Source organism: Vitis vinifera, chromosome 18 (assembly GCF_030704535.1).
Source record: "Vitis vinifera cultivar Pinot Noir 40024 chromosome 18, ASM3070453v1".
Classification (NCBI taxonomy): domain Eukaryota; kingdom Viridiplantae; phylum Streptophyta; class Magnoliopsida; order Vitales; family Vitaceae; genus Vitis; species Vitis vinifera.
The window spans coordinates 11123360-11145147 of NC_081822.1; the positions used below are offsets into that span (position 1 = coordinate 11123360).

Here is a 21788-nt window from a genome sequence, read left to right on the forward strand (position 1 = left end):
ATTTATTTTTTATTTTTAAGTATTAAGATTGTTTAGTAAAATTAACTTAAATTTTAAAATTTATTTTTAGATATTAAATTAATATACTTATCTTTTTTAGTTGTAATTAATGTTTATTATTAAAACTTTTAATTAATTTTTTTTTTATATATAAAAGATGAATTCGAATGTGAAATCAAAGTTATTAAATATATTTTTATTAGATATGAGTAAATAAGACTAAAAAAATTTAATATTCAAAAGATGAATAAAAATAAATTAACCATTTTGACTTAATATTTAAAATTATTAATAATTTTAATTTATGATACTAAGTTATTGTATTAAATATATTTAATTTACTTAATAATTTAATTAAGTTCATAATAAAGAAAAAAATATTATTAAACAAAATAATTTTTTCAATTAAAATTAATTAATTTTTATATATTGAAAAAAAAACTAAACGAGCTTAAAAAAGAATATAAAAATGATTTATTAACTTTAAATTTATTTTTTTATTTTTTGACCTATTCTTTCCTTCTATTTTATTTTTTCCGAGGATCAATCATAGCTTAAAGGATCAAATAATTTTTAAATATTTATTGTTTAACTTTAAATATTGTTAGTCACAAGTTAATAATATTATATTATTTGAGTTGATGCTGCTCCGGCTAGACTCAACAGCCAAAATATTTCTTTAGAAAAAAATAATGTACTATATTAGTACTCATTTTTCTACATATGATACATGGAAGCAGAATCCCAAACCGATGACACCAAATCCAAAACAAAATTTTCAACTGAAAAATGTTTCAAGTGTCCTTGAAAATCAAGAAAATGCGTGGTTTTCTGCCTTCTTCAAGACTTCCTTTAGAACTGAAGCAATTCTCTCAGACATGTGGTGTTCTAAGAACCTCTCTTTAACCCTTTCGTACCCTCTCTTTCCCATTGTCAACCTCCTCTCAACATTTGTTGCCAGCTTCACAATATTATTTGCAAGAGGTTTCACGCCTTCTTTCCCAACATTATGCAACAAACCTGTTGTCCCATTTACCACAATCTCTGTGGTTCCTCCAGCTGCCGTGCCCTGTTGGGAAAACGAAAAACCAGCCCCAAGAACAATCACAAAGCATGTTAAAATAGAAAACCAAGTTTGGTTTGTGGTCAACAGCTTACCAGTACAGGCAGCTGAAAGGCCATTGCTTCAATGGTTATCCTCCCAAAACACTCTCCCCGGGCCTGCGCATGAATATAGAGAGTAAGCTCCATGAGGTTGGCTTTAAACTAAAACAGTAACAGTAAATGAGATGCAGGCTCCATGGACTTGGAAAACAGAGATGAAAGGAGGCCAGGAATAGAATGGAAGGAAAATGGAATAAATGAAGGGAGATGAAACTGCCGCATTCTAATCTGCAGCCTGCTCAGAAAATGATCCTAACCAAGATAACCAGACTTTGAAAGACAAAAACTATGTCTTACTTCTTGACCATCTACAAAATTGTTCATTTTTTGTTTACAAAGTTTTGCTCAGTCCTCTTCAAAAGGAAATTTTCTGGTACAGCATGAACCACATGCATTCGATCAGTTATCCAATGAAAGCTTCTAATGTAATATACACAAAGCCTGCCTTCAGGTCCTCAAAAACAGTTTTCACATAGTAGAAAAATCATAGAATTCCTTTTCAAACTCAACGCTGGTGCAAGAGATTTTTGCAAAAATTTTCAGCACTCATAAGGAACCTGTCCAAGAACCTCCTTTCTCTATCTGTGGATTTGATAGATAAACTCAAGTCTCTCTTTCATAGTTGCTAAATCCAAATTGAGAGTAGATTCTACCAGATCGTGGATCAAAGGCCTTATTGCAACTTCCCAATATATTACAAAATAATAAGAGAAAAACAAAGGAATGAAAAAGACAAGGAAAAATAATTGTCTATCGACATATAAACTATCAAAGAATGTTCTTGATTCTCTCTGGCAATAACAGCATATTTCAGAGGGTTCCACTATTGGATGGCACTTCATAAGATTGCACAAACAAGCATACATAAATAAGGTTTCATATGTGAGTTGACATGATAAATGAATGGGCAATACCTGAGAATTTTGCACAAGAACATCAATAGAAGCTAAATAAGGAGCTACAGTCAAGGTTTTGTTGATGAAATGCACTTGGTCTTGAATTTTGTTTTCCACAACAAAGTTGCGAAGTTCGGTTTCAAATTTTGTTTGAGCATTCATGTCACTTCCCACTATTACTGCATGAATTGATGGCACCTGTAGTTTCCTCCCTTTGATCAGCTGCAAACTTTGATAGAAGGAACGCAGAAATAGATCCTGACCTTTCCCACGTGAAACACCTACAGTTTTAAAATAGAAAAAAGAAAAGAAGGCCAAGGAGAATCATAATGAATGTAAATCCAAAGGGCAAAGTAAGAAACACAACTAAATTGACCACAAATTGAGATGACAGACAGGGTAGCAGCAGATGCCATCTTAAAACCTAAGGATGAGAAAATAAAAATGGCAAAAGCAGGAACAATTTCCTTACAATAGCAGAACCTCTGGTGCATTTGAAATAATTTAAGCTTGCAATTCAGTTTCAAGATGAATAACTCAGGACTGAAGGCTACTAATTAAAAATGATGAGGTAAACCAGGATAAGCGAGTCTGATATAGAATCAAGATAGTTTGTAAGATATCTGGATTTTGGGGGAGAGACACTTTGTTAAATGCAGTTTCTGAACCAGGAAGAAAACCAGGAATTTGATTTGCTAGTGGATCAAGGACGTGCATATGGGGATGCATGCAGGAGGCAATTCTATCAGGAAACATAAATTTGGTTGAAACTACAAATTCACATTTGAAGTTCAAAATGGTACCTTTTTCGGATAGACTTAACCCTAAATAATTACCACACATCAAACTAAAACAGTTAAAGTTTGAACCTTTTGCACTTGCAAACAAGTAGGTAAAGTAACATGGTTGTCACCAGTAAGACTGAAAACTAGAGACTCATTATCTCATCAATAAGAAGAGCATACTATTTATTACGGCAAATAGTAAATCTTCATTCCGCACTCCGAGAGATTCCCGTACATGTTCACGGAGAACCCTTTTGGCCACATTGTTTTCAGCTATTTCCATCAGTTCTTTGCTATTTCCAAGGTGCACAACATAGGTTTCAGGCATCTTAATTCTGCAGAGAGCAAACAATTAAAAGTTTTTATAAAAGAAAAAAAAAAACATAAAGCATAAATAAATACTAAGCCACAACATGAATGACCATTTTTCCCAGGTGTAATTGTAATTTTGGAGAAACAAAATCCCAAATGTCACATGGCCCTTCCAAGGCAGCAATAGCTGGAATGTTATAACTGAATCACCATTTTCAATACCTTAACTTGACTATCAGAGGAACAAGAGTGCAACATTACCAAGAAACATATTTCACAAGACAAGTGTTGCATTTATGAAAATTGAGATGGATGAGACAAAAACTAGGACATGTAGAAGTAGGAAATGAACAGGACTAAATACATCAAGGAGTAGAACATAATCTAATAAATCAAATTGCCCAAATTGGTGATAGTAGTAGGAGAACACCAATTGATAAGTTCAAATATGTTTGAAAAATATCAATGACATTGCCAGTGAGAACATGTAAGTATGGTTTATGTGTATAAAATTTATAAATCATGGCTATAGAAAGCAATATTGATGAGATTCAGAAGAACATGTAATAAAACAGTACACTCATAGATGATTGAAGCATACCCTAACCGCTCTCGTGTTCTGTTCTTCCAGTACTCTGCTGTTGTGTGTGAATCAATCATGGCACCAGCAACATAGGGAAGGTGCTTAACATACTCCAATTTAAAATAATGCCCTCGCATTTCATGAATCCACCACAACACCTTTGGAAGAATGCGAGGGACATTTTCTTTAACCACAGAATCCAACCACTTCCCAGCCACAGCAGTATTTAAAACAACCAAATCAGCTTTAAGAGCCGTATCTATAGCTTCTTGACCCTTTGCAGGGAACACCTACCATTTCGAGAAAGTCATGATAAGAAATACAAAAGTAATGCGTCAATACCAAATAGCACAAAGCATGAGAGTAATAGCAAACAACCGCATTTCTACAAAATGTAAAATGTAGTAATGATTTACTACCTTGACTCCGCGGTCCAACATCCTATGCTCCAAACTGTATATGACCTCATCTGAATCTGTGGGTTTTTGGATGGTAAGCCAGACAACTTCCGCACCCACACCTCTTAACAAAAATGCAAGCTCCATCAGTAACAGAGGTCCACCTACATACGAAGATGCCAATTATTTGTCTGATATAAGTTCCCTTTTGGAGCCTTTTCTCTCAAATCAAATCAAATCAAGGAATCACAATGGTTCAAAGATAAGAAGACAGTACCAGAAAGAGAAAGCTCATGAGAAACCAAGAGGACGAGCTTGGATTTCATGAATCGGAGAGGATTCGATGGGGTTTCAACTTGTGAGGTTACCTGAATTCGAGTGTTCTCATAGCTGTAATGGGGAGTAGTAGTAATAGTAGTAGTAGTAGTGACGGAATTAGTGTTGCAGGAATCGGATGCGGCTCTGATGAGCAAGACTATCACGGTGGACGTTGAAAGCAATGCCACGAGCAAGAGAGGCCATCTCTTGTGAAATGTCAACCACGACGTCGACTGTTTCGCCATCGATTTGGTTTAGATGTCTGATCTTGACAAATATTTTCCCGTTTCTAGGGTTTCATGTTTCGATCTGCGATCCTCTGCAACAATGGAGTCCTAGATGTTGTTAAAACGGCGACGTTTTAAGCGGCAGATTTAGAAGAATGCCCCGTTCGCTCGCGTGCTGGGAGGATCTCAATTTCCTAAACTTACTCGACATCTAATTTAGTGAGAATTTCCTAGTTGTACACAAGGATGAAAGTTTCCATTTTTTTAACAGAAATTTCGCCGAAATTTCGGGTTTCGGTGGCCGGCGATACGAAAGAGGGGGGCGAAATGTCGACGGGAGAAATTTCGCCAAATTTCTGTTAAAATCGGCGAAAAAATCACCGAAACATGGCTGCAAGCAAAAAATCGGTGAAATTTCGGTTTGTATCGCCGATTTTTCGGGAAATTTCCCGATATTTCCTACTAGTCCAGGCCGCGCACAGGATACAAAATCTGTCCAATTTTTTTTTTTTTTTTAAAAAAACATAAGATGTTCCTTGGTAATCTGATCATGACTTGCAGGCAAAGGTTGTTTTTCAGCCTGGCTCAAAAATCGTGGGTTTAGGGTTCGTGAAATTTAAATCCAATGGCACAAAAGCAAAGCGACCCTAGAACAGATCAGAAAACACAGGGAGGAAAAAAAAAATGCAATTTTTTTGGTTTTCCTTGAGGGTTTTGCATGGATTTTCTCGGAAATCAAACGAGGATGAATTTTCTCGGAAATCAAACGAGGATGAATTTTCCCGGAAATCGAATGGGGGATGGATTTTCCTGGAAATTGAATGGGGGATGGATTTTCTTGGGAATCAAACAGGGGTTGCAAAAAAAAAAAAAAAGTAATAAATGATTAGATTAGAACCTGCGAGGATTGAGAGTGAAAGAGGAAGTTGGGGCGATTCTCTCGTCCGGAGGGCAGCTTCAGCCAAGGGCTTTTTGATGCCCGAGTGAGAGAAGCGGGTCTTCAGCAAAGGGCTTTTCGGATGTGTGGCCTTTTGATTTTTTAAAAATTTAGTAGAGATAAAAAAAAAAAAAAAGGAAACAAATCATGACTCCATGGTGATGGTCCAAAGTGAATTTGGATGTGATCCAACGATCCAAAGTGAACCCAAACAGCTATGCGATAATATATACAAATTATTGGTATTTAATGAAATCAAGTTAATATATATAAATTATTTGTATTTAATAAAATTAAATTTTTTATAAAGCTTGATAATGAATGCGTAATTACAAAATTCACATTTTTTATTAACCCATATAATATAATTACATATAATATCGCAAATCATATAATATATATATCAAATTATTCAACAGAATAAATTTAAATTATCTATTATACTTCTAATTACATTGTTATTAAGTTTTTTTTTACATTTTTATGAGTTTTGATCAATTTTTTACCTATCAAAATTTTTTTTCCAAAATATCCGTCGATATATTTTCATCCTACATTAAATTAATTTTAAACTTATCCCAAAAGCAAATTTAAAAATGATCCCATCAAACTCCCAGGAGAGGAGAATTCTACGGTACCACTTCGGTACCTTACTTAATGTGAAACATAGAACATAATCAATCAATACATCTATAACCCTTTCACTCATGTATATAATATCATTTCAATATTTACAAAGAAAAAATTATTAAAACTATCATTTATTTATGGAGCCTATGTTCTGAATCTTATTCTATTAGATATTTTTCATATTTTTAACCTGATTTGTATATAGGTTTTAAATATTTAATTTTTTTTATAATTTTTTCCATTATAACTACTAAAATATTTTTAACAACTTTTTTTTATTCAATAACTATATCTATTCTTACAACAAAACACTAACATATAAAATATTCTATACATTATTCCTATGAAAAAAAAATATATATTAAATGAAATGCAAAACAATTGAAGAAGAACTTGTCCAAAAGCTTACAAGGGATGTGACCTATTGTGGTCGCAAATCCAAACAAGACTAAGAATTTGATTTCAACGACCTAAAATCTTATTTAATGGAACAAAAAGACATTAGTAGTAGTACCCAAAAAACAGATTTGGCCATTGGATGAAGATGGTTCAATCCGGACCGTCCAACTGGCTCTGGATTTTTATTTTTTTTTTTTAAAAAAAGGAAGTTGCCGATCACCTTGATTTCCCGCTCCATCTTTGTCTAAAGGCAAAAACTTGTCTGATGGGCATTACAACTTTTCCTTGGATTTTAGAGAGTTTTGAGGGTGTGGAGATGGAATTTTCGGGTGAAATGAGATTTTACAGAGAGTGAGCTGAGTGGGGATTTTGAAGGAGAAATCAGAGAGAAGAGAAATCAACCAGAAAAGAATCAGGCGAGCTTTGGAGTATCCGAAACCAATCTCCCCTGCAGGAGACTCTAGCCACTCTCCCAGAACAGGTACTTCACTCATCTGATTGAAATGTCGAAAAAGTTCTGCGATATTTCTGAGAAAGACACTATTTTTACCGATTCGAAAATATCGCCGAAATTTCGGTATTTTTACCGATTTTTTGGGAAATTTTCCAATATTTCCTACCAGTTCAGGCCGCACACAGGATACAAAATCTGTCCAATTTTTTTTTTTTAAAAAAACATGAGATGCTATTTGGTAATCTGATCATGATTTGCAAGCAAAGGTTGTGTTTTTCCTGGCTCAAAAATCTTGGATTTAGGGTTCGTGAAATTTAAATCGAATGGCACAAAAGCAAAGAGACCCCTAAAACAGATCCAAAAAACACAGGGATCAAAAAAAAAAAAGCAATTTTTTTGGTTTTCCTTGGGGGATTTTCTCGGAAATCAAACAAGAATGGGGGATGGATTTTGTTGGGAATCAAACGGGGGTTAAATAATAACATGATTAGATTTGTACCTGCAAGGATTGAGAATGGCAGAGGAAAATAGGGCAACTTCAGAAAAGGGCTTCTAGACGCAGGCGGGTGAGAGAAGTGGGTGGCCTTTTGATTTTTAGATTTAGTAGAGAGAAAAAAAAAAAAAAAAAAAAACAAATCATGAGAACAATTTTCCTCTCTCTGTATAAATAAATAATTATTAATTATCCATGTATATTTTGATTAAATCTTTACCCTAGATTGAAATTTCAATTTTTATCAACGATATTTTATGAATTAAAATTAAATTGATAAAATAAATTATTAATAATTTTAATTATTTAAATAAATTAATATTAATAGAAAAAGTTGTTATCACGTATTTTTAATAAAATTTTAGAAATTAAATCTATTAATTTTAATTATTTAAATAAATTAATATTAATAAAAAAAGTTGTTACCACATATTTTTAATAAAATTTTAGAAATTAAATCTCAAATAAAATATTTTATATAAATTAATATAATTTTTCATTTAAAAGGTAATAAAATTCTAGACTTTTGAATGATAAAATTTTATTGTCAGAACAGTTAGAAATAATAATGCAACATGAATTTAAACCTAAGTCTATCATTTTAAAAGAGTCTCTTATTACCACCAAAGTAGTTTGATATGATATAAAATACCATTTATTAGTGTTATATTTGAAATTATGAATGTTGATTTGTGTATAAAATAATAATCAAAATATGAGGGATAATAAAAGACATTTTTTTTTTAATAATTGTGTCTTTCTAATTAAAATTTGATTTGTTCAAATATTTAATTAAAGTATGAGTATATGTTACTCATTAAAATTAAATTAAATTATTTTGGTCAAGTACAAAATGATACAAATGAAGACAACTAGGAGAGTACTAAGGACTAGAGGACCTTAGCCGTGTTTGGATACGCTTATGAGTTACAAGAGGGACCCTAGTCATTCTACAAATGAACATATTAATCATGTGGTTAATATGTTTAAGTGTTTAGAAGGGAAATATATTTTACAGTTAGACAGAAAAAAAGCAAATTTTACAAATGTCATAAACGAACCTGAGAAAAAAGTTTTAGAAAATATATGGGAATCCATTCAAGAAGGGCCTCATGTTTTAACATATAGGTCTTTTGATGACTTAATAGCTCTTTTCAAGTAACATTGGGAAATTTTTTTTGCTTATAATAATTATAAAAATCGATTTTTTTATTGTTTATAATAGTTAAAAAATTCTTCATGACATAAATTTTTGCTTATAATAATTATAAAATTTAAATTCTTTTATTTGTTTATAATATTTACTAAATTGTAAATTTTTTGTAAGAAAACATTATAGTAGCCAAATAAATCATTAATTTAAACAAGATTTGTTTTTACCAATTTTTACCAACGAAATTAATTTCATTGTTTTAATTTTAATTTATTTTTTTATTTTATTTTATTTTATTTTTGCAAATTTTAACTAATTGCTTCATGTTTTAATTTTTTAAATGCTTTAACTTTGTCATGTACATTCTCATATAATTTGTGTAATGTTATTGTCTTCATGATATAAATATAATTTTTTATCTATTTTGTAGGATGAATATTTTGTTGAGGAATTTCCATCACAGCTGATAGATTATGGCATTTGCCATACATAAAAGATTCAAAGATCAAAGATTTAGCTGATATATTACATGGGGTGGGTAGAGATGAAAAAGAAAATAAAAATAAAAGAAAAAGAATGATAAAATGTGGGGTGGGGATTGGGAAAAAAAAAAAACCAAAAAGAAGTACAATTGGGACGTGATATTGGGGAGGAGAGAGAGGGGGACAGGAATAAGGGATGGTAATTTAAGAATGTAAAATATTGTATTAGTAAAATGGTGTTGCAAATAGCAATGGAGTAAGTTAATTTTAAACTTATCCGACAAGTAAATTTAAAAATGATCTCATCAAAACTCCCTACACCTCATCTATTTAAATATTAAAAGGCCAAAAATACCCTCCTCATTTTTTTATTTTTTTATTTTTATTTCTTTCCTACACATCACTTTCGGAATTGACACAAATTTTAAAATTATAGTTATTTTTTTTTCATCGTCAAGGAACAAATGACAGAGTGGCAATAGAAAGCTTAAACACATTACTAACATGATAGAAGAAATACACCGATTAAACAACCTTCTTGCTTAGTTAATGCGGTGGCAGTTGGTCCTAATTTCACCATTTAGAGCAGTGAGCGGAGAGATGTTCCCCATCTTCACCATTGAAGTGGCAAACTGGTTGAGAAAGAGGGCTTCATCCTCGGCAAATCTCCTAACCAGCTCCTCAGTCTTGTCCACATTCCCAGTGAGAAGCACTTCGTCTGAAGTGAGCAGGCCTCTTCCCCAGAGAATGAGCTTGAAGTAGGTGTTATCAAATTTGGCAGGTGAGGCAAAGTCCAAGGGAGATATGTTGTTGTCACCCCCTGATTTTGGACACACTGATTTCAAGCCATTGTAGTAGGCTTTCTCTAGGGTCTCATCTGGCTGGTTGTCTCCATTTTGATTATACAACCTCTGCTTGAAGGTCACGCATCTTGCCATTCCAATCGTGTGCCCTCCTGCAAAAGATAACAAATGAAAACGTCGAGGGAGTTGTCGTTTGAAAGGAAATGTAATAACATGAAAAAAAAAAAACAGAAGACAAACTGAACACACCAGAGAGGGCAACAAGGTCAACTTCATCTAGGCCTTGGCGTTTGAAGAGTGTTATGAGGTTTTGAAGTGTGGAGTTTGGGGCAGGAATGTTGTTGTTTGAGCCAGTAAGACTTGCTGTTTTTGAGTCCCTCCTCCCCAGTGGAAGCTCCCAAAATGGTCCACCGCTCTGTTTCACCACAACCCACCAAACTTTCTTAGCAAAAAAGCACAAGAAAAAGTATATGTGAATTTCAGGACTGATGTATTCTACAATCTACATAATCATATGAAGTTTGAGCTTCCAATTAAGCGGCTTACTAGTACAGTGGAGCCACGTGCGGCAAGGGCTAGAATGTCTGCACAAGAAACAGTCTGGGGGCATGCTTCTTCCAACTTGGCCTTGATCTCATCGATCACTTCAAATCCTCTAATTGAGTTCTTGTTCGGCCCTGACCCCTTTTCGCTGACTATGCTTGCACTATCGTCCAACAAGATGGATGCATCACAGCCCTGTAAAAATCAAACCATTGAGCAACAATGCCCATCAAAATGCCAGAATTACATTGTATTAAGACGTAAGCAAATACATGAGAGTAGAAAAGCATCTTTTGGAATGAAGAGAAGCAAAGATACAACTCTTCTACATGAAGCTTAAGCAAGAAAAGAACGATTGTTTTTGGCAACCTGCACAAAACAGTCATGGAAGTGAAGCCTAAGGAGAGAGGCAGCCATCCTGGGCTCTTTTGCAATGGCTTTCTCCAAGACTGACAGGACAATGTCGTTAGCTTGAGGGCATGAGCACTGATAGAAGCCTGGAAAGAGACCAGAAAACCCTCCTCCGGGATGGAAGCTACCATCCCAGCCAAAATCAACACCAGGGTGGGCAAGGGAGAATGTGGAAGAATGGAAAGCCGTCAGCATGAAAAAGCTAGAGAGAACTTTGAAGAAAGCCATTGTGAACAGCTCCAATTCTAGGAGTGCAGTTACAGAGATAGGAATAAGTGAATAACGTGGGTGGCTTCTGCAGCATATTTATAGTAGATTTCAAGTGATATAACCAACCACTTTCCCTACCAAATCCTCTGAAGTGACTCCTAAAATGGATAGGTTATGACTATGTCAATTTGTTGATGAGGGGTTTGGTTTTGACGGTGCTTCTGGTACAACCTGCTCCATGAACATTGTTGTGGCCTATATTGACCTGGTTGACTTCATTGTTCAAAAAAAAAAAATTGTGCCTTTTCTCTCTCTTCAGTGAATTATCCCCAGTTTTCTCTAGAATCCAGATGTTTTACTGGTCTACGATTCCCAAAGACTGAGGTGGTGTTTGTTTTTTGGTTGAATAGAAAAAGCCAAATATTTTGGCTTTTTCTATTTAGCTAAAAGTAACTTTTTGTCATCATTTAATATAATTAAATTGAACTTATTGATAATAAGTTCATTTTAGCTATGTTAGATGATGTCAATATGTTACTTTTAGTTGAATAGAAAAAGCCAAAATATTTGGCTTTTTCTATTTAGTCAAAAAACAAACACCACCTGAATCTCCGTCCTCAGCAAGTTGCGTCCAGCTCACAGAAAGCCGAAGGCCACGCAAGCTCCAGGACAAGTGAAGCGTAGGCTGACTTTAAATCAAAACGTACACCCTTTTTCTCTCCATTGGAATTTCTTAATTTAAACCTCACTTTAGAAATGTTCTATCAATTCTCTCCACAAATTCATCTTGTTCATGCATTGATCATAAGAATCTGTATAACCAGTTTAATTAATGACTTTATTTGGAATTGACTACTAAAGTTTCTTAAAATTATATATTTAAAAGTTATAAAAAAAATTAGTAATATTTGTTTAATTATGAATTTCATAAACTTACAAAGTTAAAAATCATATTAAAAACGAGTGAATTTGACATATTAAAAACGTGTTAATAGGTTATTTGTAACTTAACAATTAATATCGGAAGTCTTTGTTACACGAGAAGTGGAGCTTCTTTGATATGCAAGAAAGAAGAATTAGAATGGACATTTGATTCATTTTTCTTTTCATTCCCATGTTTGAATAACTTAAAAAACGATGATAGAGAATGAAATTAAAAGTAATTCAAATGAAAATTAAAATTTATTTATAAGTGAGATTTTAATTTATTTGAAATAAAAAGTATTTTGATTCTTTAATGTAAGTTATTTTTAAAAATAAAAAAATCAAATAACTTTTTATACAAGTTTTTTAAAAATTGATTTTGTAAAAAATACAAATTGTTTTTTCAATTTTTATACATGTCTTATTAAAAATAAAAATAAATTTTAGTTACAAATAAATAATTTTTAATAAATATTAATATTAATAATATAATAAAATCATAAATTATATATTTTTATAAATATTATAAAAATATACATATTAACATTAATTGATTTATTTTGTTAAAAATAAATAATAATAATTCAAAATTGATAAATTTTAATACCATCTATATGATTTTATAAATATTATAAAAATATGGATATTAACATTCTTATAAAAGAATACTTAATTTATTTCGTTAAAAATAAAAAAATGATTCAAAATTAATAATTGCTAATACTATTATAATTTAAATAAATATGAAAACAAATAAAATTTTAATTTTTAAGGTGTAAATGAGCTAAAATTTTCATTATATACATATATTTATCACTCAATTACAAAGATGATATTATGAATTATTTTATTTTATTTATAATTAATTAATCAATTTTTAAATTTCAAATTATTCTTAAAAATTACAAAATTTATTAAAAAATTTTAAACATTAATTATATTTATTATTTTTTATAATCATTATATATGTATATATATATTTTTTGAGTTTTAAATTATTTTTTAAAATTATCAAATTTATTAATAAATTCAATACAAAGTTCCACGTGATTTAACATTTATTTTCTCTAATAAAAAAAATGGAAGGAACAATTCTCTATTTTACTTTATTTTAAAAAAAAATGTTTCTAAAGGACAATTATCAAAATTTTTAAAAACAATTTTATTTTTAAATCACACACCTAAATAGGTTTATATTATTTAGCCAAAAGAACCAAAAAACTCTCAAGGATTTTATTTAAATGAAATAAAAAATTATTTCAAATTATGTACAATGAGATTTTTTTTATATATAATTATTTAAAATCTTATCCAAATAATATTGATAATTTATTTCTTTTTTTCATTTTTATTTCCATTTTTACTTAATATTAAATTTTACATATCTATATATATATATATATATATATATATATATATATATATATATATATATATATATACACACGTACAAACACAGTAATTAGAATCACTAAATTCGAATGAAAACAAAATATTCATTTTCATTTCTTATTTTTCATTTCTTATTAACAAACACAATCATAAAGTTCAACTTAACATAACATGGTTATTAAACGGATTATGTGGATAAACTTGTTAAGTTGAACTTTATACGACCCGACCCGACCCCCTACCTGCGTGCTTTCCCTGCTCTTTAGCCTTGAAACAAATGCATTCCAAGCTCACCACGCAGTGGAGGCTTGGAGGGGCAGAAAACAGTAAACGGCAAAGCATGACCAGACAGATGATTCCATTTACATAAAACCAGAGGGCCAAGACAGCGTTATTGGCAGCTTTATAACCATACTTGTATGTTGTTACAAACAGTTTAAGTACATCAAGTCATTTGTTCGCATTTTTTTTCAGATTTGTTATACCAAGGGAACACTATGAGCTGGGTATATGCTATATACACAAGCCTTTCATTGGCCAGAAGGATAATACAAGGACAGCTCGATAGCACAGGGATCAGAATCTCTTTTTCCGAACAATACAAAAATGTCTCAGATGATGATGATGAGTTATGCCACAAACTTAGAGCATTAAGTGGTTATCTAAGAAGAATTGGGTCATGATTTACAGAGTTGCCTCATGGGGGTGAGTAGCCTTGCGAACCGAAGGGGAACATGTGCCTTGACCAATGTCCCGTTTTCTGTATATTCCTAAAATCGAGGGTAAAAACTGCATGAGAAACTTAGACCGGAGGCCATGTTGTTAGAAGACTATATGAGATCAACGAATTCAATTTATTAGTGAAGTATGTTACCATAATGATTTTATCAGTGAGTGCATAAAGACACATAAATACAAAACAAAAATTATACTCACAGTTCTCTCCACCATTCCAACCTGATGAATGGTACTGAGGAGTTCCCCTTTGTCAAATGGGACCAAAGCTTCCACCCAAACCATAGAATCCTGTCATCAATAACACCCTTTTACTACAGATGAACAAGGTCTTTGAAATATCATGTTGACATGCACTCTCAGTATCCTGTAATTGTCCAAATGAGCAACACAACAGGGATAGCTCTTTCCATCGTGAAGCATGACACAATCAAAGATCTCTGGCAAAACCACCTAGAGACTTGCCTTCCAGGGCATTCTTGGTAAAAGAATGAACACACTAGCAATTTTGGATTAAATGAGAGATTTCTGTTATTATCCTAGTACCTTCAATTTTTCCTGAACTGCATTGCAGAATTCATTCAATCCATCACCATTTAAAGCAGATATGCAGACAACATCTTCTCTTTTCTCTGCTTCTAATTTGATTTTTTGAGGATTGCTAGCTTTATCAACCTGCCATAAACAGCTGAAGAAGTTACGCATGCTAGAAAAAGCTCACGATGCAAGAAGTAAAAAATTGAGGCTGGTGTATGAACTGAATAATTAATTATCAACATCATTAACAAGCTTGATATTAGTGACACAAAATAAAAATAAAAATCAAATGATCCCAATTCGCAGCCAGCAAAGTATGTGACCAAAAACTTGATGTGCATGACCTTAACCATTCCTTCAATTGGATGGTTAAAATGTTCCAATTAACTTATCTTGCATGGAGTGCCCAGAATCTGGGTAAACTGTTGTGTACTAACCAATTAGTTAATTTCAAAAGGAACCAAAAAAGAAGGAAAGAAAATCAGGTGAGTAACCAAAATCAATATGAAACTTCTTGGTACATAATCAAGAAAACAAAAGGAAAAGAGAAGGGATTCCACTATGTTCGTTATTGATATACTGAATAGTAAAATTCAACCATTTGTTTCCCTGAACTAGTTTCTGACCCAAATTCCAAGGAAAATTTCTCCCTATACCTTGTTCCAGACCATCAATCTTGGAATTGACAACACATCTAATTCTGACAGAACTTTGTCCACAGCATCTATCTGCTGCTCTGCTAGTGGATGGCTGAACATTACAGCAAAATATATATATATACATTATATAAGATAATAGTAGTGTTCAATAGAATTAAGTCCCAACCACAGTTTACCAAATTATACCTAATGTCCACCACATGCACCAAAAGTGATGATTCTGATATCTCCTCCAATGTTGCTCTGAAGGCCGCAACCTATAGCAATTGACATTAGTACAAGATTTCCCGGGCATCAAGTAGTGACGGAAAGGTAAACCATGGGAAGAAAGACGACCGTTACCAGCATAGTTGGTAACTTTTGGATGAATCCAACTGTATCTGTGAGAAGAAATTCCCTACCATTCTTCATCTGGACAGCAACCCAGTAAAACAGGCATCTCATATTACCACCTAACAAATGGAATTAAATAGCAAAAACTATTTATATACATATATTTCACCAAGTTTTGTCTATTAACCAGTTTGATTTTTATTTACAACTACAAGGCAATCATAACAAGAGTTTGTAGCCTGTGAATGGAATGTTTCCAAAAACCAGGAACCAATTAGCTACTGCATGGAAGACACCAGTACATAGCTTTTAAGACAAAAGATAGCATATTAAAAATGTCATAGAAAGAAGTTTCTATGAATATATTTGACTGACCTGCACCCTTCTTGTAGTTGGATCAAGTGTTGCAAATAACCGATCCTCAGCAAGAACATTAGACCCAGTTAATCTATTTAGGAGTGTACTCTTTCCAGCATTTGTGTACCCAACCTTAGATATCAGAAAATAGGTTGTATGTTCATGTAAAGATCAGTAAAAAAAAAAATCATACTTGCAATGTTTTATAACTCCATATGAGTGTACTACTTACCAAAGATACAACAGGAACGGGCACAGAGAAACGCCGGTTTCTATACTGCTTCCGATGTTGCCGAACTGATTCTAGCTCTTTTTTAAGAGCACCAATCTATCAATGCAAACATGTAAGGAATTCCATAGGAAGAGTCAAATTCAGAGAAAAGCATAAGCAAAACTAAAATTTAACAAGGAATTACAGCTAGCATTTGCATCCCTAATTATCCCCCATTGAAATGGGGTCATCATTTTAGTTTTTTTGATTGACTAACTTTGCCCTTGTGTACTCATAGTTGAGACTGTTTGTCTGTTCCTATCTAGAAAATGGAAAAAGGGAGCATGGTCTTTCTCCATATATTTTCTGAAGGATCCACCTAATCAGGGGGCCTAGGTCACCATGCCAAACAGTCCTATAATGAGATAACTATAATAATGCACAAAATTATTAAAAAAATAAATATATATATATATTACTCATGTATGTAACTTCCAATAACATCTAAGAATGCAAAAAATCAAATTATTGGGACACAAACTTGGAACATCCCACACCTCACCCAACCCCTGCAAACTTGAGCCAGTCTCAAGGATCAGAATGGGGTCTCTATATATGATTTAGCCTGTCAAACTAGTACCAGAAAGGTAACTCACTTGAGTGCGTAAGATACGCTTATCCACTTCAATTTGTTTCTCACCCATTCCTTTCACCTTGCCTCCTGCTTGACGCTCAAGGTGAGTCCACATCTTCGTGAGACGTGGCAACTGATATTCCATTTGTGCCAATGCAACCTAAAAGGACATTTTTTTCCTTTCAATATGAAATTATAGAATATTTCCACAAAATTTTATTTCAAAGCACAGTAAAACATTTGCCTGTAAAGCTGCTTCATGTGTTGCTGCTCGCTGGTTAAAGATATCAAGGATGAGGGCAGTGCGGTCACAGACTCTAACATCTCCACCAAAAGCCTTTTCCAAATTACGCAATTGCCTAGAATTTCAAATCTCAGATTAAAGTCACTTCATATAGGATAAACATGTATTCATATAAAAAAATATATGTGCATGTGTTACATGTGTTTGTGACACATATAAGAGGACTTCTCCTCCACATCTCAGTACTTGTGAAATTTCCTAGGTAAAAGGAAGAGAGGATCCAAGGTCATAAGAAACCTGCGAGAAATGATAAGCAACAAATGCGCCCACAAGAAATTGAAGTTGCATGAATCAGGAACTAAAGAGGGGAAGGTTTAGATTGTTTCACGCTGTTAAAGAAAAACTAATGCTGTACCAGTAGTTAGGTGCGATTTGATTCAAGCTGATGGTATTACAAGGACAAGAGGATGAGTAAAAGAAAAGAAAACAGGGGGTTAAAGCGCTTAGAAAAGCTGTGATAACCTACATAACAAAGAACCATAGCCCTAAACACCATGTAGAGTCGAGCACAGGCTTCATGGGAAAGAGCCCTTCAAGATGTATGCAAGAAAGGAAGAAAAGGAATCAGAGGATTTTAAAATTAGGGAAGTTTTAAAACTTTCTATTTTCTAAAAAAATCTCTTCTTCTAAAGTTTCTATCTGAGTCCTTTTTTAGAATCTGAAGTCTTTTTTATTACAAGAAATTTCTAAAAAGTTTAAGTTTCTAATTCCATAAAGAAAGTTTTCATTTTCTTTTTAATTCTATTATTTAAAAGATTTTGGAACTTAAGGAACAAAATAAGGGTCATAATAAGTAACTGTGTAAGTTAAGTTTCTTTTTTTATATTTTTATTCAGTTTTGATGCTTTTCTTTAGTTCATAAATAAAACCAGTTCGTATAAAACTACATTCATGAATGAATATGAATAATACAAACTTTTCTATATACTTTCCAACTTCCAATGGTGAGACTGTTGTTTCTATTCTAGGCAAGACTCCTTGAAGGCCCTAGTAAGACAAGGTTTTGCTTTTTCCTTTTTTACCCCCTTTTTTTCCTTTCTTGTTTCTCACTTTCATTTTCCTCTCACAGCTACTCTAATATTTCCCCGTTCCTCTCCTTAATCCTAAAGAAAAAGTGAAACCTTGCCCACCTCATTTGATTGTAGGCAACCACCCTAGGGTTGTCCTACATCAAGAAGAAGGTAGCATGCAATCATACAAGTTTCCAACCCATAAAGGGTGCTGAGTAACTAACATCCTTCTTCCTATTGGTTGGAAGTTCACAAAACTTACATCATGAGAAAGATGATGACAATGAATAATAGAAAAAAGTGAAAAACTGGAAAAGTCAAATTGAATCACAAAATTTGGAACCTATATCAACAGTAAACATATCAGTGGGTGAAGAAAGTAATTCATTCAGACCTACCCTGCTGAAAGCTCATCATCAAATATTACGGTCTCAACATCCAGTGCATGGATTGCACTCTTAATTTCTGCAACCTTGCCAGATCCAATATATGTCCTTCGATTTGGAGTACTAAGTCTGTACCATAAGAAAACAAGTCATCAATCTACATGTACAAGCAGTTAAATCTATCTCGTATCAGATAGTAGCATTAGAAATTTAAGCCAGGTGGCTAGCTATTTTAAAAAATTTTAGAAGGACAAATGGCACAGTTATACATTCATAGAGAATGTCTTATACTCCTTAAAGTATAAATGTCCATTTTGACAGACATTCATCAATAGTTTAGCGATAAAACGCAACATTTGATGGGTCACATTATCCAAAACTTTGACCTGTTTGAACAAACATATATTTACTTGCATTTAGAAAGACAAACATTCAGCAATACTTACTTTTGAGATGTAGAACCAACAACCATAAGTCCAGCAGTGTCAGCTAACTGGGCCAGTTCCTTAAGTGATTCTTCTATGCCAAAGGAATACTCCATGTCACCTTTGAGCTCAACAGCAACAAGGTATGCTTTTTCCTCAAAAACCTGAAAATATTATTATCTATCCAATTAATTCTTTACCAGAAACAGCTTAGCAAAGATAATACATTAAGTACTAGTTCAAACTTGGCTTGATATATTGAGTAAATATGAAAGGTTAAGACAAAGATTTTGTACATTTTGTAGGAATTATATCATCTGAAGTGAAAAGGGGAGTTGGTTTTCTCCATTGGCTTACTGAATTATTAAATAAATAAATAAACTACTCTATAACTGCTCATCCCTGTTTGTGGGCATATCCATCCTTCATCTCTTTGGGAATGAATCCAAGTTCATTGATTCTCCCACTAACTAGAAAAAAAATTAACATTATAGCATTCCCAACAGAGCAGGATAATATTGCTGGCCTGCTGATAATGCTTCAGATCTTATTAATAAAAGTTAGTCTATAAATCAACTAAATTCAACAAAGGGTTATCCCAATTAAATGGAGTCAGCTACATAAATCCTGTTCTATTTTTATCTAGGATTATATACAATGTTAAATCATAGTTCAAACGTAAACTCTCACAACCTCAAGAAAAATCTTAATCGGTACTACTGCTCTCTTTGCATCACTTTCCGATGGAACTGCATCCTCCTTCTCACTTGCTTAATCAGTGCTCTTCCCACTGACAACACATTTTACTTTACACAGGCATGAAAAATATCTACATACTGTTGTTTTCCTCTATGCTTTCAATTAGTTGCCAGGAAGTCAGTTTGAAAAAAAAAAGAAGATTCTTTTAAAGCCACTCCCCTTCAACCCATCATTGTATGATTTGAAATGTCAGCAACCCAAACACAATCATTGCTGTTCAATTTCCATTTACTTAGTGTTCTTTTGGATGCACTTCTAATTTTTTGTTTTTAAAAATAGAAAGCAGTAATAACTTCTACATGATTACTGGGATTTTTTTTTGTATACAGTAATAAATATATGTCTTCCCTAAGCTTATAGGTTTTTTGTATACGAAACTATAGTGACTTATCTTATAGTTTAATCCCTGCCTGCCTTCCTTATCCTTTCCATGTTCTATCCACACTGAGCTTAAAGAGAGACCAATTGGCAAGACAAAAGCAATTTTTTTAGGGGAAAAAGGAACCATAACACATGTCGCAGGCGAGTGATTTTTTTTCTGGATTGTTGTATTAGTAATATTGAAGGTTGAATTTCAGAAAGAAATCAAATGAATGATCAATAATCCAATTCTAAAGACAATGTGTCAGATGCATGGAAACCCTAAAAGTCCATTTCTTTTGAGTTTTCCGCATTTGCAGAAATCCATTTTTCCTTTGTTTTCCTCCAATAACTCCTGTCAAATGTACAACTTCAACTTTCTTTTATTTTACTTTGATTTCGAGCACTTAAAGGGAATAGATTCTTGCTACTAAATGGAAAATTAAACAATAAAAGTCAGTTCTCTTTTCTTTTACTTTGATTTGGGCAATCAAAATTCTCTCCCAGAAACCTAAACAGAGAGTAAAGAAAATGAACCTCTCTTCCGTTACGCAGCTTGAACCTATTATCATCACTCTCTCCTTCACCTCCCTTCTTCTTAACTCTAGTGGGGGCCTTTAGGGTTTTCTCTTCCGCTTTGGTTCCTGCGACTCCATCAACCACTGCAAACACCTCTTCCTCTTTCACATCAATCACGGGCTCCGGTAGAGACAGGTCGTCGGGAGACACGAGTCCAACTCCTCGTTGGAGAACTCTGACGAGTCTGAAAGAAGTAGTGGTGTGCGTTCTGAGAGTAAAAGCAGGAATTGAACGAAGACGGACTGGAGGGAATGGAGAGTGAGGGTCGTGGACTAGAGACGAGGGAGGGATGATGGAAATAGAAGAAAAGCAAGAACTCACGGTGGCCTTCATTGCTCCTCTCCTCTCTTCTGGAAACCGCAATTTCATAACATGAAAATACTATATATTAAAATACTAGATATTTTGTGGATCCAGATTTTAAATTTGGCCCCACAAACAAAATTCATTTAGATACATTGAAAATCAAACGAATCAAATTTGAAGGAGAATACAGCCATTTTGTCGCCTTCAATTCCTCAATAAAACTAAAATAGTTTTAATTTGGTTTGGTTGGATTGGGTAATTGATTCAAATTAAATTATATAAACATACATAGAATTGTTAAGTCTTTCCAATTTTTAGAATAGGAAAAACACAAAAGGATTAATTTAATTGTGTTAGACTGTGAAATCTGAATCTATTCTATTGTGTTAAAATACTTGGTTGGTTGGCGAGGGTAAATGGGTAACGTCTTTTAAATTTTCTTTTTAATGAGATGAATGATGAATTTGTCCTTATTATATATTTAATTCTTTTTTATTTTAGAGTTTTGCTTTTTCGAGAGAGTGTCATAGCTGTTTTTGAGAGTTTTACAATTGTAATTTTTCTTGTTCCTTTTGATTAATGGATTATTAAACGTTTGTGCACTTTATGGATGTAAGGATCACATCGATAGTCGAACTATATTAAAAATCTCGTATTATTTTTTATTTTCTGTTTGTGC

The 21788-nt window shown here is 32.9% G+C and overlaps 3 protein-coding genes across 7 annotated transcripts; all 3 read right to left on the reverse strand.

The window, feature by feature from the left end:
- Positions 1-654: 654 nt before the first annotated feature.
- On the reverse strand, positions 655-7675 carry LOC100257473 (uncharacterized). Of its 4 annotated transcripts, none has more exons than XM_059734293.1 (8): positions 7603-7675; positions 4416-4775; positions 4160-4302; positions 3759-4030; positions 3026-3180; positions 2079-2341; positions 1159-1221; positions 655-1069 (listed from the first exon to the last, which is right to left on the reverse strand). In XM_059734293.1, the coding sequence occupies exons 2-8, from the start codon at positions 4699-4701 to the stop codon at positions 812-814; spliced, it is 1440 nt and encodes a 479-aa protein (XP_059590276.1). In that variant the 5' UTR covers positions 4702-4775; positions 7603-7675; the 3' UTR covers positions 655-811. The 4 variants fall into 4 exon arrangements, with proteins under 4 accessions (XP_059590276.1, XP_010664729.1, XP_010664730.1 ...); XM_010666427.3 differs by lacking the exon at positions 7603-7675 and adding an exon at positions 5582-5853; XM_010666428.3 differs by lacking the exon at positions 7603-7675 and adding an exon at positions 5582-5723 and having other exon boundaries at positions 4416-5074.
- Positions 7676-9653: 1978 nt separating this feature from the next.
- On the reverse strand, positions 9654-11274 carry LOC100242093 (peroxidase 9). Its single transcript, XM_002281012.4, has 4 exons — positions 10947-11274; positions 10581-10772; positions 10284-10449; positions 9654-10186 (listed from the first exon to the last, which is right to left on the reverse strand). The coding sequence occupies exons 1-4, from the start codon at positions 11214-11216 to the stop codon at positions 9774-9776; spliced, it is 1041 nt and encodes a 346-aa protein (XP_002281048.1). The 5' UTR covers positions 11217-11274; the 3' UTR covers positions 9654-9773.
- A 2601-nt stretch (positions 11275-13875) lies between these two features.
- On the reverse strand, positions 13876-21357 carry LOC100247233 (uncharacterized). 2 transcript variants are annotated; one of them, XM_002281006.5, is made up of 13 exons: positions 20762-21357; positions 19127-19269; positions 18693-18809; positions 17225-17339; positions 17003-17140; positions 16368-16463; positions 16154-16267; positions 15788-15856; positions 15632-15702; positions 15443-15536; positions 14796-14924; positions 14451-14540; positions 13876-14284 (listed from the first exon to the last, which is right to left on the reverse strand). In XM_002281006.5, the coding sequence occupies exons 1-13, from the start codon at positions 21170-21172 to the stop codon at positions 14192-14194; spliced, it is 1680 nt and encodes a 559-aa protein (XP_002281042.2). In that variant the 5' UTR covers positions 21173-21357; the 3' UTR covers positions 13876-14191. The 2 variants fall into 2 exon arrangements, with proteins under 2 accessions (XP_002281042.2, XP_019072358.1); XM_019216813.1 differs by lacking the exon at positions 15788-15856 and having other exon boundaries at positions 20762-21178.
- Positions 21358-21788: the final 431 nt, after the last annotated feature.